A 15,659-nucleotide genomic window follows, 5' to 3' on the forward strand; every position below is an offset into this window, starting at 1 on the left:
AATTAATTAAAACTGATTGTAACTCTAATATAGCACTTCACCTTAGTTCCTTAGAAATGTTTTTTCAACCCAGAGTCATTCATGACTTAGAATTATTTCCTATTCAAAAGCGAGAAAGCTGAACCCTTCTAAGGCAACAAAGGGAAAAAGATTCATATCCACGAGAAACTTATGATCTTCACAAACACAGTAAAAGCACACACGTTTTTCTTCAAAATTTTATTTCAATTTAAATTATGGGGCCAGCCAGATTTTTTTGGATAAGAAATGCATTTTCCTCAGGGGAAATGAAATGCTACCATGGAAGTAGAATTACAATTGTATACATCTCTTATTTAAAAAAAAAAAAAAAAAAAAAAGGAAAGAAACACACACAAAACCAAAAACCGCTCACATTTAAATAACTTGTAGTAATATCCTTAAGCCTTCAAGCAGATAAGAAACCACTTCCAGAACAATAGCTTGTTTTGTTTTGTTTTAATACGAAGAGCACGTCAAATGAGCTTTAATTTAAATACAACTTCTTTTCGAAAGCCAACATTCAAATGTTTTCACATATTAAAAAAAGTTACCATAGCCATTATTTCCAAGACCTAATATAGAGTAACCTATAACCCAGTCCAAATGTTCTCACTCCTTTACAGACACAAATCTTTTAGCACTTCTACATTTTTCTAGAGAGGAAGCCTTATATGTTATGGTGAGTAACTTGGCAAATGATGTTTTCTTCCACTCAGCTGTGATAAACCAAAAAAAAACAGAGACTGTTGGTACTGAACTATATCGTCATCTCATGGCCAATTTTGCCTGCCTCTGTAAGTGATCTCCATGAAGAGCAAGCTATTTGCTTTCCAGTAGGCAAAATGAGTCTGTTTGCAAAGGACGCATTAAGGAATTTGCAAAGGCCAATTCTAATGTTAAGAGAAATTTTAAACTACTGAGTGAAAACACTTCGTTTTCTGGAGCTGACTTCCCTTGTGAAGGCTTTCAAATCAGCTTAAATGTCACTTAGGAGTTTCATTTTGCTGACTGCAAAATATTTTAATCAGGAAAAGGACAGGAAGCAACAAACATTTTCTATAGCATTCTCAATCAGATTCAGCCATGCAGAATTTGAACTTTCAGACTCCAATCCATATGTTTGGTTGGTTGTGATCTTAACGTTACTATATGATGGATAAATACAACTTTAATAACATTGTTTAGCTATATTTAGTAGATTCCTTTTGTATGGTCACAGTAACAAAAACATGGTGCAAAATCAAAGTTGTTTTTTTGTTTTTATAAATACTGATAGTTTGCAGCATTAAAAAACAAAATCAACAAAATTAAGTCTTTTGTTACCCTAGGACATCTATGTAATTACGTTTATTGAAGTCAGAGGGGATTAAATCATTCACTTTCATAACTACTGTACTGAGTTACCTACTGTAAGAAAGAAATGATGCACTGCAGGCTCCCCAGAAGTAAGAGGAATCAATATTAATTTAGCATAATCTTTGCCATTTGCAGAGCGGGTGAGCACAACACTAGTTTAATTGAATAAGGCCAATAGTATCCAGTAAGAATCTAGTATCGAGGGTTCCAGTTCTCTATTTCAGCCTACTCTAATTGATGGCACCCCATTAGATAAGTGAATACAAAGAATTTGTTGTGTTTTTTTCTTTTAATGCTGCAGTACTTAAGATCGTTAAATCAGCATTTCCATGTGATCTGAAGTATTCAATTACATATGAGCATTCATTTTGCAAAACTCAATATTAGGTAATAGTTACAGACTAATACAATAACATTCCTCTGCTGTACAAATTAAATCATATTTTAAAGAAATGAGCAGCCTAGGAGTTATATACAAAAGAAACCAGCAAGCACTGTTGAAATGAAATGCAAAATGTCACTGCTAGGTCTACTGTCTGAAATACCTTTAAAAGTAAAATTAACAAAAACCCTTAGAACATATTTCCAAGTTTACAAGTCAATTCTCAGAAAAATCAAATCATGTCAAAAAATCTATAAAGCAGTGAAAGGCATATATACATTTTCCTTATGAACCTTGAGATTTCACTCTTTTAAAAGTTGCTAAGTTTCAATATCAGTTTATTTGCAAGACAACTGTTTATCCCAATAAGCTCACATCTTAGATACATTTCCCCTTTGATTACAAATAAAGCACTGCACTTTTTTTTTTTTTTTAAATCAAGGCATATAATCTTATACTAGGGTGCCAGGAATGCACAGGTCACATTGTGCTCATATCTCAAACAAGGTAAGTGCAAACATACAGATTTATTCAGATTTGCAAGCATGCAACCTGTTACTTAACTACATTAATACCTTCTTTCCTAAACCAAACTAGTATCTATATGTTTGCGTTCATGAACCTAGAATCTTTCTTTTCAGGACTCCTAAAACAAGCAGTGTCTTTGAATTCTGAAATGACACAAATATCAAGAAAGTCCACATTGTGCAAGAAAGCAGCAGCTATGTTTTTCAACTTGGACTAAAAAAGAAAAACAAAAACCGTTCACTGAACAGCAGATTAGCAGTAATGTTCCTCATGAATCGATAAGAGTGCCTGATGCTGAATATCTAACAGCAAATGCTGAACTTGGGTTTAATATTATAGGGGTTTACTGGAGATTAAGCTTCTTGCTGTGCTGGTCTCTTCAAATCCCTGATCTGTTTAACTAAATAGGTCTTCTCATCATTAAATTGTTCATCCTCGGTCCTGTCATTCTGAAACTTGCTGAGGAACTCAATAAGTTTGGTCTGGTTCTTTAGAAGGATGTCTAATATAGGCTGTGTCTTGTTAGGATTGGCTACAAACACCTGCAAGAAAACAAATGGCATTTAGTGTAATAGGAAACAGGAGTTTAAGTTAAAAAACAAACAAACAAACAAAAAAAAACTACTCAATATCCCAAAATGTATACAGAAAACATAATGGAGTAAATCAAAGTTTTATTTTAAAACTACCCCCCATTTTTTATTTTAATTAGAACAGAAATCAAACATTACAGTACTGAGGTAAATCCAGTTTGTACAAGTTGATTAGTCACAATACCCTCTGCAGAATCCACTGAAAAATCACACAGTTAAATTCTGTAGCAAATACATCATCCTCTATTGTATACAATATCAGATGGGTATATTAAAGCTCACTGAAAACTTTTATACCTCAAACTGTAACTCCAAGCTCTTAGTTACTTGCTTGTCTGCTGCAAAGTCAAAATGTATCTGTTTTAATATGCAGACTACATTTAGGCTTTGAAATGTTGCTGGCTTGGTTAAAACGCTGCTATCCTTCATAGCACCATGCAGCATGATGAAAACACTTCTGAACTCCAATATGCTTCATGCTTTCACATAAAATCATGGATTCCTCCTTGTCCTACTGTACTCCATCTTTCTTAATTTCAAAATTTTCCAAGAGATCACCCTGACCAATCATATGAAAGTTCTTAAGTGCTTTCCAAACAATTTTTTAAAGACCATAGAATTGTAGAATGGTTTGGGTTGGAAGGGACCTCAAAGAGTCCCTGGCTCCAACCCCCCTGCCCTGGGCAGGGCCCCCTGCCCCCAGCCCAGGCTGCCCCCAGCCCCATCCAGCCTGGCCTTGGGCACTGCCAGGGATGGGGCTGCCACAGCTGCTCTGGGCAGCCTGGGCCAGGGCCTCATCGCCCTCTGAGTGAAGAATTTCCTCCCAACATCTAATCTAAACCTGCCCCCTTTTAGTTTAAAGCCATTCCCCCTTGTTCTATCACCACGCTCCCCTACGTTCCCCTATCACTACGCTGCAGGAGAGCTGGGAAGTCCCTCCCCAGCTCTCCTGCAGCCCCCTTTTGGCACTGGCAGGCCGCTGTAAGATCTCCCTGGAGCCTTCTCTCCTCCAGGCTCAACAACCCCAACTCCCTCAGCCTATCTCCATGGGAGAGGTGCCCCAGCCCTCTGATCATCCTCGTTGCCTCCTCTGGACCCGCTCCAACGGGTCCGTGTCCTCCTTATGCTGGGGCCCCGGAGCTGAATGCAGCCCCGCAGCTGGGGCCCCACAAGAGCAGAGCAGGGGACAATCCCCTCCCCACCCTGCTGGCTGCGCTGCTGGTGGTGCAGCCCAGGGTATGGGTGGCTTTCTGGGCCACAAGCACACATTGCTGGCTCGTGTCGAGCTTCTCATCCACCAGCACCCCCAGGGCCTTCTCCCAGGGCTGCTCTCCACCCATTCTCTGCCCAGCCTGTGTTGGTGCTTGGGGTTGCCCTGACCCGAGGCCTTGTTGACCCCCATGAGGTTCACACAGGCCTCAGGCCTGCCCAGGTCCCTCTGGGTGGCATCCCTTCCCTCCAGCGTGTCAGCCCCACCACACAGCTTGATGTCATCAGCAAATTTGCTGCGGGTGCACTCAATCCCCTAGTCCATGCCACTGACAAAGACATTAAAGAGCACTGGTCCCCCCGACAAATGTCACTCATCACTGAATACAATGATAATTTGTAAAGATGGATCATAATAGCAAACAGTAGTTCTTTCTCATTTAACCACTTAGCAAACATTCAGATAAGCTTCATTTAGACTCAGTAGTTTACTCAACTGAACAGCTCCTGTTTGGTTTTGTTTTGGTGTTTTGTTTTTTTTTGTGCATGTGGTTGTTTTTAAATTTACCTTAAACACATGAAAGGCCTCAAACTGAATGTTACGACTCTTGTCTCGTAGAAGGTTCATCATTAGTTTGAGATTTTCAGGTTTACTGATGTATTTCGTCATAATTGTGAAGTTGTGTCTATCCAGTAATAATTCACCAAGAAGCTAGAAGTGGAAAACAAGGTGAGATAAGTGATGAGAGACAACTTATAACTGCTTTTAAACATGCTGGATAATTTACATCAGTCTGTAAAAGTAGAAAAAGTCACACTAAAACATCCTTTTTTTCAACATGCAACTGAAAAGTATCCTTTTATTCCCCTTTTGTTATGAACTGGGATTTAAAGTAAAAAGACTTTTTCACTCTTTTTTTTCCCTCACAACTTCATTGTTTTTTCTATTTACACAGAACTTATACATCATCTGCAAGAATTTGGTAAGGAAAGAGAGTTAGTATTTCAAATGAGAAGTATCTGCACTTCTTTTACTACCTACTTGGTCCAGAAGGGATGCAAAAACAAAAAAAGAAAAAAGCAGAAACTTCAGTGGATTTTATACACTTATTTCCCCTACCTCCCACACTCTCAAAAGTACACAGAACCTCTTGCTGTGGGGAGCACTGTCGCAGGAGTAGTAAGCTTCCTCACGAGTACCACCCTTGCTACAAGTTAACTTACATTTGTATTTATGTTCAATATTTCTGATTAACTCAAATTGCTGTAGTCACACTACGTGAGTCTCTTTACTAAATAATATGTTGATTATTTGTTGAAGGAAATTAAACGATAAATAAACCAACTCTTGCAGATAGCCATATCTGCATAGGGAGGGAAATGACTTGGTGTGCACTGGATGCCAAATAATGGCAGGACTGGACTAAAAGAAATTAAGTGATCCCAAGAATTAAAACATAGGTAAAAAGACACATATTATCCGAGGCAGTAACTTAAGTAATTTAAATTAGTCAACCCACCTTGAAATTGAAGACATTCTCTAATTTTGCATCTAAGAAGAAAAAATTGCTTTACCTTAAGTGACTGTCTCTTTGTCACATAATTTTCCGAATGAAGTAACTTCTCGTATTCACTGAAGAACTGAACACAGAATAAAGAGAATGGTTAAAACCTTTCCAAGAGCCACAAGTGCTCTTCTTCCAAATTATTATAAAAAAATTGCATGAAAATCCATGAACAAAAATGTAAACAAAATCTGAAATCTCAATAGTTTCCTGTAAGTCAGTGCTGCTTAAAATTTGTATATGCTTTAAAAATATATGTAGTTACACTTTTAGTAGGCTTTAATCTCTAGACTGCAATGTACTGAAAGCATTTCTTGTTATTTTTTGAACTATAGTAGTTCTTGTCACTGAACACTATTCATTAATTTCAGAAGTCCCCAGATATCTTGTATTCTTGGCCTGTTGTGCATTAACATGGACAAACGATAAAGACTAGGAAAGAGTTCCCTCTAGTGGAAAAAACACATTTTCACAGAATTAGATTTTTGCCTTAGCCTATTGCTTTTACACTTTTTACATTCAACTGTAAGATCTTAATGTTAATTGTACTGCTTTGACAGAAATTACTTTAGGTTCATTTGGCTTAATATTGTATATAAATTTTCAAAAAGGAATCTAAATAAGGTGAGAAAATACTGTTTTATTCAAAGATAGGCAGTACTAGAAAATTCTGAATAATGAAATATATTTGCTCACCCTATCATAATGTTGTTCCAAAAATTCTGCACTTAGCAACTTGTGTCTTGTAAGCAAATCCTGTAAAAGAGTAAAAACAATATTTTCCATAAAAACTTGTATGATACATTATATGGTACATATGGTACATTCACATTCTGAATAAACTGGGAGTGCACATAAGGCATCCAACAGACAATGTTGCTATATTTTTAAACAAAGAAGAAACTTAGGATATGGAAGTAGTTACTTATACGTAGGAATTGCAAAGGACCTTCGGATCAATTAGGAAAAGTCTGCTACATATTAATTCACGCAGTTCTGTGGAACTATCATTGAAGAATGGCAGTTACAGATCAAGGGTATGCTCTGCACAGAGCTATACACAGTTGAGGTTGAGACCACTACTTAACACTGATAACTATTATGTTTGTAGTCCTGTAACTGTTTTTTTCTTGTTTTGTTTTGTGGGTTGGGTTTTTTTGGTTAGGACAACAAAAAATACCTCCAGAAGTAGTATCAAATATACTCAATAAACAAACATAATGCAATGAAAATGAGTTCAATCACTTGAATAGCTGGAGAGACAGATTTAAAATTCCCTAGCATGAAAGTGTACGTGTATTAACATGGTAATTTAAATCTTGCTTTCTAGAATTGTTATTGGGAACAGAATATGCATGTTTAAATATCTTGCATTGTGAGAAATAAGGAAGAACAATGTTCAGCTTACCCATTTTCACTAGTATTTTTCTCCTCTCTTTAAACCTTTTTGCTCAAGAGTATAACACACATCTGGGTTCACACAGTGGAAAACTATAGAAATAACTTAAATATGGGGTGTAATTTACCTTGAATGTGGCAAATGCATCTGAAGCAATGTCAAATGTTGACATTTCCACATATCTGAAGAAATCATAGAATTGTTCTGACCACAAGATTATTTTAGCAAGTGGTTCATGTCTGATGCATTCTCTAAGCATTATCCCACAATTTAGAGCAATTTCTGGAGATTCGTACCTGTTTAAAAACAAAAGCCACAGATTCTTTATAAATACTTTCAGAAGTTACCATTGCAATTCTGCACTAATTACAGTTTTCTATTCTATTATATAAACAAGAATTCAAAGAATGAGGTACTCACTTCTGTATTAAATTTCACCTTCTAATACTTGTCTGAAATATCACTGAAATCACTGCCAATTTATTGCCAAATCATTGCCAATATTCATTCATAAAGTGAGAAACAAGATTAAATAAAACTATTTTCTTTGTACTCAAAATCAGTTTTCTTTTTACATATTGGTACAATTGCAGACATCTGAAAAGCAGTAAGTGATCTGTCTTGAAAGCTATTTGCTTACAGCTGACAATAATTTACATAAAACTACCCTTAATATGAGTTTTGAAGCTAAATGGTAAATAACACTGGACATTAATTCATGGCCACTCTTTCATTAAACCATTTTCAGCATCACCGTCTGCTCTATACATCACGGGCTTCCAGCTTGACATGTTGGCTGCAGCATCCTCTAATTTTAAGGATTACACTCTCTGCGCTCGAGTATTGCCTTGAGTACAGTATCTGCAACTTCCTACCAGAGACCTTCTGGAATATGACCATCACTGATTTGATGAAAGTGATGAAGCCGTCAGGGACAGCTTCGTTTAGAAATTGTCGCTACACTTTGTTGGCAGGCTTTCCTGCTCAAATACTGGTGTGTTCTCTCAGCTGATTTTAGCATATGCCAACAGCAGCTGCTAAAATCTCACAACAGTGTCTCTGAGACATATTTGACAGAAATACACCTCTGTACTTTCTACTACCTCCTTGAGTTCCCAAGCACACTAATAGTAGAAAACAGGATGAATAAGGGTCTGTCTTTCTGACCCCAAAACTAATCTCAGCATGTTGCAACACAGGCTATCCCAATCCACAGACAAGTTGTGTCTGTTGTTTCCTACTTGCTTCTGAAGCAAAGTCCCTTATACACCTTCCACCTAAAAAGGTGTTGGCCCTAATGCATCTGAAGCCAATTTAAATTCACCAGCTTAACTCCGGAGCAAAGCATCATTGTGCGTACTAAGCACTTACTAAATTATCATACAAAAACATTTGCTTATGAATAAATTTTCACATTAAATGCTGCAATACTCTCCTATTTAACTTGTCACGAAGACTTGGAATCTACTGGACTTTTTGTAATTTACCACATAGTTTAAATTAGCATAAATTGACTCAGTCAGATTCCAGATGTAACACTTAAGTCATTAAAGCTAATTAAATGCCCATTTCAAACATCCTGACTTATGAATATCTTTCAACGATCCCTGTCAGAATAATGCTCTCTGAAGAGTAACAACACAGACCAAGAATTAGGACAACTGTGTTGCAATCTTCATTCAGTCACACATTAAGAAGAGCATGCTGAGAAAGTAGTTTCATCGCTCTACATCTCAAATTCGTCTTTTCGTAAATTGTTTTCAGAAGTACTGAATCAATATCCTCTTTCATATTATGCCACAATTAATAATTGTTTTGCCCTTGTAACATTTAAATCTTCCTTCTCGGAATCATGGCTGCAACACAGGAAAAAGGAAATCAAAGCACCTCTGGCAGACTGTACATCTTACAACGTGAAAATAAACTAGCCCAATACACTAGCCCAATACAATATATTTGGCAGGTTTCACTCTGAACTCGGTGAGCATCTCTATTTACTGCTATGAACTAGGAGGAGGAGGAAGGAAGAACAAAGTAACACTTCCTGTTCAGATGTTAAAAACATATTTGATTATCCTCATATCTCAACGTAACGTAGGCAAATATCTCACTGAGAAGTACGTCCCTTTGCTTCATCTTCTAGCCAATCCAGTAAGTGGATTGAGTACTAACCAACTGTGGTCCATGGAAGCTTACTGAAGTAAGCTTACCCAGAAGCTTTAATTATATAATTAATACTTGAAATGGCTACACTTCAAGAATAGCTTATTAATATTGATGAACTTTTCTATCCTAGAATTAATATTGGAGTTGCAACTTTCAGAACTTTCCTAGTTAATGACAATAGAAACATGAACAATTCTTCTTACATGTAGCACATTCTCATTTTTTTAAATCTTATTTTCACAAGAAAATGCTAACAACATATTCTACTTTCATGTTTGAGATCCACAGCTCTACACGTGCAACCATGTGTTCGGTATGACATGATTCTCCAACACCAAGAACCAGAAATAATCATAGAATGGCTTAGGTTGGAAGGGACTTTAAAGATGACGCAGCTCCAACCCTAATACAAGAACGGAGGAAGAAAGAAGAGGCTAACATGCATGTGCTCTGAGTCATTCTGTTAGGCTGAGTTTGAGCTGGTACATTTATGTGACTACGGGAATATGAATCACTATGAATAAAATGTCTAAGACAAACTAAGACCATGGGGTATGACAGCAAACTGGAAAGGACAGTGGTTAAAGGGAAAAAAAAAAAAAAGCAGCCTTTACTACTCGATAAATGAGTAAGTTCAGAAGGAAATAATTTCAATTGGATCAAACAGTATACCAAAAGGAAAATGTCTGCAGTACCCTAGTAATAATATTTTAGGTTACAATCAGTTCTCAATTTTCAGTTGTATTTCATGCAAAAGTTTATTTCCGGTGTTTATTACTCAAATATTCTTTTACTTAGGGGATTTACAGGCCCTTAGGAAAGGGGGGTGGAGGGAAACAATTATACTGCAAAAGAAGAAGAAGTGTTCCAAAACTCAGCACTTCGCTGTGAATTTGAATTTACAAACTTCTTACTTCATTAAAAAGTGTATTTATGCCTCACAGCATACATACCCTTTTAACAGCATGAACAATATATTCTGTTGAGTGCAGATGTATTCAACTGTGGGAGTTCTTGTACCAATTTGCCTTCTGAGGATGTTGTTGAAAATTTGAGCAACATCTTTTTTGCCCTGTCAAAAACGTAAGTAGTTAAACACATAATATTCAAGTTCACTGTTCAAGTAAGAATTAAACATTACCATCATCTCATACATTCATACCACAGCGAGTTCTGCAGTTCAGTCAGCCTCTGTACTCTGATCTTAATCAGATCACATCCATAGTCTGTTTCTTTATACCCATTTCAAATATGCCAAAACATTCTAAACAGTATCAGCCAGATGTTTCAGCCAGATCACAGGTTATTTATGTTAAGAAATAAAGCCAGTTTATATTTTATCTGACACCTCTGTGTAGCTTCAGTCTCCTGGACTTGCTTTATTCTTGTTTTTTTGCCAATAACGTACCAGTTTTCAACTGTGCTTCTGCCTGAAAGTGTGTTTCTTCAATACTCCATTATCCTCTCCCTTTCTCTAGGAACGTTTAATTCCACCATTAGTTGTCTGTAGAGCACTTCTGACTGCAGTGTTAACATTCAACTTAAAGTTGGAACTTAAGGAAGTAAAATAAATAGAACTACAAAGAGAACTCACCCACTGACCTAAAATGCAAGTCTCACATTTTGCAACAGACAAAGTAGTATAAAAAAGAACAAGATGCTTGAATTCAGCACAGATTATACACACAAAAATGCACAATGAAAAAACCAGGCAGCATGAAAGTGGCTGGGAACGTTCTCTTCTGAATAGATATACACCTCTTATTTATTTATTCTACGACATTTCAGACCACAGCTAAAGATGCCAAATTGGTATGGACTAAAAGCTGGTTATAAATATAAGCACTTCTCACCATCATTCACAGGCATCATTTAAAAGCCAAAGTTCTGCAATTAGCTTTCCATTTCAGACTGCCATAAATACAACTTCACGACTATGTGTTATCAGATGTAATTCAAAATCTACCAGGCAAACTTGTACTAAGATTGGGTTTGCTAAGAAAGGCCTTTTAAGCAATTCCACGTGAAGGCTTCCTGAATGTTAAACACAGACCACACGTAGATCATTTCTCTTGATGAACTCTACCTGGTACTATAAACTTCCAGGGTAACATTTGCAAGCTTTGGAGTAAAATTCAGACTGCATTTAATTAGCAAGTATTTAAAAAACAGCAGCAATTTTTCAAAACTCCTTCAGTTTTCCAATCACCATAAAGAAGATTGCATAAGAAAAAAAAAATTTGAATGTTTGTAAAAATGTAGGAGGATTGTAGTTTTACAAATGGCATGTTTGTGAATTACCACCGACGGTTTGAGGCACTGTTGTTTTCAGGACATAAGAGTTTGTTTGTAAATGCTTGTTTTCTCTATTACAATTCCACTGAACGCCAGCCTAAAGCAACACCAGAACTCTTTGTTCTGAAATGAGTAGAGCAGTGTTTCCAGAAACTGCTTTACTCCAACTCCACATAATATAGTCATCGACTCTCATTCACTAACATTGCCAATTTTGCTCTAGATCTCACATTTTGCTTTGGATTCCCCAGCCAGAACAACATTTTCTTATTCTCCACAGAAGTGAACTGCTAGTGGCACGCAGTAATACCAAGTCAAGTTATTGTTGAAAGCACTGCGAAGTGACCTCATGGGCTAACAAGAGCAAACAGGCACCGAACCTTGTGCCAATAGTCACGACCACGAGAGGTGAGAGTGAAACTGTGCTAGCATTGTCTTCCCGGCAGGATCCAGGCCCCCTCATGCAAAAGGCTTTTCTGGTTTTTTTTTTTTTCTTTTTTTTTTTTTTTTTTTGGTTGGTTGGTTGTTTTTTTTTGTGTTTTTTTTTGAGTGTGGTTTTTGTTTTTCCCTTCATTTAAAGAAGAGCAAGAACAGAAAATACAGTTCCAGAAGGGATGGTATCTCTCTTACAAACGTGTAAGTCAGCAGGAAGATAAGAGCGGAGTTACTAACACTGGTAAATAGATGGTTTTGTTAGCTACAGATATAATTTTTACGAGGTCTTTCCACCCAGCAAGTTTCAGATAGGCAGTTTCCTATGCACAAGATTAAAACATTACGTTTGTTTCGAAAGTTGAAGCATCTGGGTAGACAGTCCCTGTCTATGACCTCAGCATCCACCACGGAAATCTTCTTCTTCAAGAAGAGCAAAGTTCTTGACAAAAAAAAGGTGACATTTACTTCATTGCTGAATGGCCTCAAGCTTAAGGGGAGGCGCCAGAAAGAATAAATGCTGAACTCAACATTCAAGTTTAAAAACCAACAGGAAATCAAGTTTGTACCTCTCTCAGTGACAGAAAAATCATTTCAAATGTAGTAAGCCCCAAATCATTGAGATCTGGGATATAATAGCCAAAATCTGAATCTAGTGCAAGTTTGGAGCACAGGTGTGTTGACATTAATTCTAGGTAAAACAATAGCTGGACAGCCTGCCAGATCCCATCCTTAAAAAGCAGACGTGGTCCAGCCTGGAAACCAAGGTGAATGACTTTTTCTCTCTCAAGGGGGAATGGTTATATCCCTGTGTTACAAAACAGCAGAAAATCTAAAAGCAGGAAACTACTTGCAGTCCTTTCCAGTCCCTTTAGAATAAAATGAATAGTTCTCTTTAATGAGAGCAAGCCTGTACAAATTGTTATCATTCTCCATTACCAGAAGATAATGAAGGTTTCCTTCTCTAATAACTGAGCCGAGTAAACACCAAACTGATAAGAATCTAGAGGTCAGCAAAATCCAGATGACATTTCATCATTTCCTTTCTTCGCCAATTAAAGGCCATCATATTTCAGCATTCACTCTCAACTTTCCCAGGTCTCCATGCTTATTTAATAACCTGAATGCTTTATGTTTGGTGTAAACATTTGTGTGGGTAGCAAAATAAATACCACCACGCTACAATTAAACACATATCAGAGGGACTTATGCAAGGAGCGGGGGGCGAGAGAAGAAAGAACAGGGAGGAAAGCTATTATTTTTGGAACATCATACTACAATAGGACTTTTGCAAAGTCTGTTCCCATCATGAACAACTTGGTTATGAACAATACCATCCTTAAGCAACCTTAAGTGGTATGGCCTTTATGGTCAAGGCTGTGGGGTGAGATACATGGGTTTTGGCTCCTTTCCTACACAACCACACACTTCTTGTGGGACCTCAGGGAAAACAGGAAAATCCAATTGTACTGCAATTTCTTAGAACTAAATAGGGTGATTTTTCACCATGGCAGTGGGAAGCTAGATTATTCTGTGTGATGTGGTGACATACGGCCGAGGTTTGAACAGAGATATATTTGAATAAAAGTAAGCACTGCTATTTTGAAGTAGTCAATAAAATCTTGTATTTGTTTATATAAATAAATAGATAAATATATATATATAAGCAGAATATATAACATATGTTATATATAATATATTCTGCTTATAAATATATAAACAGAAAAAGAGGGAAACAGAAACGGTTACATCATCATTTCTAAAGAGAGAGAAACACTGAAGACTTAGTAAGAGGAACAGCTTTACCATACATACTTTACATTCTTCTTAAACGTTATGAGTCATTTAATATTTTTTTATTTATTATATTTATTTATTTAATTTGAAAGTCTTTTTATTTAATAAGATGAGAATACTGAGGTGGCTGATAGTACTATCGCCTGTGTTCACTGTAATATTAGTACTAAGATTAATCCTTTTCTCTACATAACAATTAAGGATTATTCTATAATTTTAACAGAACTGTATCATAAGGATTAGAGGTTTATCTGCTTCAATTTTCTGCAGCTTAGGTGCCTAAATTCAGTGATTTTGTATTCAGTATTTGCTTAATTTTCTAGATAGTATGGAATACTGAGTTCTTTTTCTAATGATTTGGCCCCAGCCAGAAAATAGAAGCTGTAGATCGAAAGATGTTCTAACCAGTTAAAGAGATAGCAATTCAGATGTATTTATTTTAAAATATACAATACATGAAACATTAAACTTCTCTTCTTACCTCAAAATCAATTAGCTGCAAGTCAGCTACGAGGGTACTAAGGAGACCACTGTTGTACAGCTCCTGAGCAAGCTGTGCCACAGCTTCTGTCTGTGGTTCCTTTTCATTTGTGCCATACAAGATTTCTTTCATGGCAACAAGGTTTTTTGAAACCTCCTCAGTGGCCTAAAGAAAAGGGGAAAAAAAAATAGTTAGAGCACAGACAATGTAATTTTTCTTTGTAACGGCACACACTATTATTCTTATCAACTGCAAACTTCCATTAAGGAGGAAAAAAAAATCAGGAAATGACAGCCTGTTAAGAAAACAATAGATGATCTTTCTGCAAACAAGACTGTTATACGTTATTAAAAAAAAAAAAAAAAAAGAAGGGGCAGAGGCAAGACACAAGCAATTTAGTTGACAAGTTGTCAAAAGTAAAATATCTTCTTTTTTAGTGCCTCTGAACTTCCCATTCAAAAATCCCCTAAAGAATAGTGACGGTATGAAAAGAACCGGACAAAATTTCCATACAGTAGAACAAAGATCACAGGATCACACTGGAAAACATGACAGAGATATGTGCCTGTCTAGTGAAGTGCCCAGACAGACCAAATGTACTCCTACAGATTTTGCACTTCGTTTTCTGGCAAATAGCAGACTCCCATTGCAGTCACTACGGGTGGGTTTTTTTCCTTTCCAAAGGAAAACCTTGAAGAGAACCTCACCTAAGCTCTGGGTTATCTCAGTACAAAAGAATAATAATAATAAAAAAAATGGCAGAGCCACAAAAAGTGGGTCCTTCAAAAGAAAACATCAATAGAGGGGACAACAGAAACGTAAGACGTTTCCTCTCTGAAGTCAATCTTACAGAAGGCAGTCAGGTCTGACTACTCATTCTGGAAAGCCAGTGCGAGGAATTCCTAAGTTGCTGTGTAGGCCTAGAGCAATGTTTAGAAGTGGAAGCAGAATTCTCGTAAGCAAAATAAAATCAACAAGAACACTTCTCAACACCCATTTCTAAATCTTAAAGCACAGTTATCTTGGAGGGGAGAGAGAAGAACTACTTTAATTGTGTGTTTTCATAGCCTGGGGATAAAACACTGAAAATGATCACCCTAAATATCTGGTTTAGCTATATTACGTTAGTCTTTCACGTGCTTAAAAAGTATGAACAGTTTTTAAGTGCACTGATTTTTAGTCATTAGATGAACCTGCCCACAAGGTATGTACAGTATTTATTTGGTAACACATGGAAAATTAATAAAGAGCAAGAATGACACCTTTCTGGATATTGCCTGTCTTACAAGGGATATGCAGAAAGATTCCATTTGTGGACTATATCTAGAGAGGTTTAAGATCTGCATGACCCATGCACTATTAAAGACGAAGCCATTCCAGCTTTGCTAGGTATGCAAGTATGGATTCTATGACCTTTACGGAGACTCCATATCAG

The 15,659-nt window shown here is 36.7% G+C and overlaps 1 protein-coding gene across 3 annotated transcripts in view; it reads right to left on the reverse strand.

Moving 5' to 3' along the window:
* Positions 1-339: 339 nt before the first annotated feature.
* The window catches only part of CAB39 (calcium binding protein 39), a 40,509-nt gene continuing 25,189 nt past the window's right edge, over positions 340-15,659 (reverse strand). For all 3 annotated transcript variants that reach the window (XM_068691683.1, XM_068691684.1, XM_068691685.1), the window contains exons 3-9: positions 14,225-14,389; positions 10,173-10,291; positions 7,181-7,349; positions 6,351-6,410; positions 5,665-5,730; positions 4,658-4,801; positions 340-2,829 (exon numbers count right to left, since the gene is read on the reverse strand). In XM_068691683.1, coding sequence (XP_068547784.1) covers positions 2,641-2,829; positions 4,658-4,801; positions 5,665-5,730; positions 6,351-6,410; positions 7,181-7,349; positions 10,173-10,291; positions 14,225-14,389 — 912 coding nt within the window. In that variant the 3' untranslated portion in view covers positions 340-2,640. The remainder of the gene's footprint in view (positions 2,830-4,657; positions 4,802-5,664; positions 5,731-6,350; positions 6,411-7,180; positions 7,350-10,172; positions 10,292-14,224; positions 14,390-15,659) is intronic.

This window comes from Anas acuta, chromosome 9, assembly GCF_963932015.1.
Source record: "Anas acuta chromosome 9, bAnaAcu1.1, whole genome shotgun sequence".
Classification (NCBI taxonomy): Eukaryota; Metazoa; Chordata; class Aves; order Anseriformes; family Anatidae; genus Anas; species Anas acuta.